The sequence below is a fragment of the Aegilops tauschii genome, chromosome 1, assembly GCF_002575655.3.
Source record: "Aegilops tauschii subsp. strangulata cultivar AL8/78 chromosome 1, Aet v6.0, whole genome shotgun sequence".
In the NCBI taxonomy this organism is placed as follows: Eukaryota; Viridiplantae; Streptophyta; class Magnoliopsida; order Poales; family Poaceae; genus Aegilops; species Aegilops tauschii.
Window position 1 is genome coordinate 97041120 of NC_053035.3, and position 3497 is coordinate 97044616.

Genomic DNA, 3497 nt, shown 5'->3' on the forward strand with positions numbered 1-3497 from the left:
AATTTATGATATTAATTTTTTAAACCACCACCAGGGCCATCAAGAGCCCACTAAACCATTCTACTTTTATAGTGGTTGTGTCTAACACTGCGAGTTTTGCTTCCATTGTTATCCTTGTTAAGTTGGTCCGCTTACAAAATTTCTAGGAAACAATGCCACAACCAAAGGTAGAACATACATAGTTGTGGCATTAATCTGATCAGCATCAGATCCAGTTTGATTCATTGTAACAATTTAGTACATCCGGTATGATTCATTCTATAACTCTTAGTGCCTCTTAAATAACACATTACTCTGTCAAAAGCATTGCCAACGAACATTTCCCTATTTGAAAGAAACCGACTTAGTTTGCTCACAGCAAAAATGTCAGGCCTAATGATTAATTTGGGAGCACTGTTTGGGTAGCCGATAGAGAGCCCGAGCACGTCAACCGGAACAGATGATGGGAGGCACTCTAGCCCCAAGAGACAGGTACTCAAGCATCCTTTATAATACTCCCTCCCTCCTAAAAAAGTGTCTTGAGCTTAGTACAAATTTGTACTAGAGCTAGTACAAAGTTGAGACACTTATTTTGGGACAGAGGAAGTAGTATAATATCCTCCTGCATGAATGTTGAGACTTGATTTTAACTGCTTATTTAAAATTTAGAAGAAAAAAAATTAGCCTAGGAATAATATAGAGGACCGACACGTGGCAGCCTGCCAGTCCGAGGGGTGCGATGCAGCGTTCCAAAGGCCCGGATCCAAAGCACCGCGATGACTTCCGGCCTTTCCTCCCCTTCTCCCCACCCCCCCACTCCCCCTCTCTCTGAAAAGAAGCCGCGATAGGGTTTCCTCGGCCTCGGCGGCGTTCTCATGGCGGACGGCGTGCTCATAGCGGATGGCAACCTAAGGTTGGAGGAGGCAGTAGACGAGAGTGGCTTCCTAGAGCCTTTCTTCTACGACGAGGCGGAGGTCGTGGCCGAAGCGGCGGCGGCGGAGAGGCGGCAGCGGGAGGCTGAGGAGAAGTCGGCGGAGCATGCGCGGAAGATGGAGGAATGCAGGCGGAGAAAGGCAGCGCATCAGGCCGTCATCAACAGGATCCGCGAGTACGATCCCAAGACGGGGAAAGTCTGCTACACCCGATTCTTCAACACGGACTTCTCCGTATTTGACATCGACGAGGAGTGTAAGTCCAAAATCCAATTCCTCCATGTAATCCATGTTTTGTCTTCACATTGTATAATTATTGCCCCTCCAATGCGATACACTGACATAAACGGTGCTGTTTTGATTTTTTCTACCGCGAGCAGCTCCTCTGGCTCCAATGCGATACACTCACAAAACACCATCCAAATATACCAACTCACTCGGAAGACAGGTGTACGACGTGTCTGACTCTGTAAACATCCTCTCAGTGAAGATAGCCTCTTCGGATGTGGGATTCCCGTTAAAGGTGTACGGTACCGTGATTGCAAGAGATTACCTTGATTTTAAGTGTGTCTATCTGTTCCGTCGCCGTAGAGAGGATTACCAGCTCATCAACTCAGAGGTAGTACAGCTTTTCTTTGAAGACCATATACTTACGACAAGTCATTTCTCATTGTGTGGTGATGGCCGCTTTTTTCCCTTGACTAGTCAGTTCTTTTACATTTCTGCTCTGGAAATAAATTATAGGGTGTTGGAAATTGTATGGCTCACTCATCAGATTATAGGTTGCAATCTCTTGGTATTCATAAAAATACGCAAGTATTGTTAATGAAGCTTATGCTTGTTGTTTTGTATGGCTGGATCGTCATATAATCATGTCTTGGTATTCATAATAATACGCAAGGATAGTTAAGTGTATTCTTGTTGTTACACATGTTTAAGCATAAGAATAATGCATGGTTATGGTGGAACAGAGGTTGCAACCCTCCATTTCCTTGTAAATTTTAGGGCCTATTGAACCGCAGGATTCCGAAAAAGCGTGAATAGAAAAAAGGGCAGGATTTTTGTGGCATGAATCTGTTTGAAATTTGTGGTTTGTAGTGCAAAGGGATCGGTAGGAAAATATCCTATGTGATCCAATCCTACAAGTCAAACAACCCACATAGGAAAAAATATTAAGGGTTTAAATCCTCCCAAACATGTATGAATATCCTTTGTACCAAAAAAGCCCTTAGTAAGATAAAAAAAGGAATGGTCATGATATCATAAGAAAATATGCTTTGAATATGGTATGGAGCAGAGTAGAACCGAACATGCTCACATACAATCAGATGTCAGAGTAAATCTTTAAAAACAGTTTTATACTTGCATGCATGACAACAACTTTCATCCGCTGCTTGTTTTTACTTCCATTGCGTTATCCAGATGAGGTTACTGCTAATCTTTTATGTGACCTTTTCTCATAGGATCAATCGTTGATCTTGACTGGACCAACTCGAGGACTTGTGTTACTAGATAGTATATATTTTGAGGTGGATCTTAAGATCAAGGATGACCAAGGGAAGAGAGACCAAGAACTTAGCAAGGGACTGTGTGCGATTGATGGCATATTAATGGGAGGGGAGGAACATGGTCATGTTGGATGTGAAGACCTTGATAGCAGGCTGAGCACTGTAGAGGTGAAATTTGCAGTAGTTAAACTTGCAGTGGAGGCTACCCTTGAAATCAAGGTTCTCAAAGGAGATTTCTATGGAGAAATCACAGCTTGCACCTCCAGGATTCAGGATCGCCTTGTGCTTCATGATAGCAAAGCAGGTGGTGTAATCTGTGATGGTACTGGAATGCTCCAGTTGTGGCGCCGTGTTGTAACTGTTGGGATGAAGGATATGCTTTTATTAACGATTGCTATCCAGGCTAGTGATGTGGCAACTGCCTCTGCTACACGAACCACTAATTTCACTCCACATGTGAACGGTGCAGAGGAAGATGAAATTACCTGTGGTGCTGTTAAGATGCTTATCAAGGTCAACTGGTCATTATTTGAATTGTAAACTTTGATGCACATATGCTTATAATTGACCTATGTAATGGTTGCTAATGTGTCTCTTCGTGGAGCTAAGTAGTGTTTGATGCAATTATATTTCAGCTGTAGACTCTGATTTGTTGCCTATATGACAAGTTGAGCTATTTAGAGGTTGCTAATGTACTTGATCTCATGGAACTAAGCAGGCTCCCCGTGACTACTGTTATCTTGCTGGACTTGTGATGGAAATGTACCTGCTGTAGTCTTGACTGCAATATTATGTCTTTATATATGGTATATGGAACTGACTGTTGTTTAACATTGATTGTTGTGAGTCATGGACTATTGGAGCTGGAAGAACATCACCGGGAACATCCTACTCTTTCAGTTCCGCGTGCAATGGTGTACTTCTGTTTTGGAATCACAGTTTGGCAAGTTTTATGTTTAAAAGTTTAACTATCCATATAGCCATCAACGTATTCTGCCTATGCTGACAGCTAACTTTTTTTTACTTTGTATTTTTTTTTCTTCTGTGGGAGGCCTTTGCATTACATTTGAACGGTGAT

The 3497-nt window shown here is 42.5% G+C and overlaps 1 protein-coding gene across 1 annotated transcript; it reads left to right on the forward strand.

Annotated features, from left to right (window-relative positions):
• Nucleotides 1-757: 757 nt before the first annotated feature.
• Nucleotides 758-3129, forward strand: LOC109733775 (uncharacterized). Its single transcript, XM_020292986.4, has 3 exons — nucleotides 758-1167; nucleotides 1292-1530; nucleotides 2375-3129. The coding sequence occupies exons 1-3, from the start codon at nucleotides 855-857 to the stop codon at nucleotides 2957-2959; spliced, it is 1137 nt and encodes a 378-aa protein (XP_020148575.1). The 5' UTR covers nucleotides 758-854; the 3' UTR covers nucleotides 2960-3129.
• The last annotated feature ends 368 nt before the right edge of the window (nucleotides 3130-3497 follow it).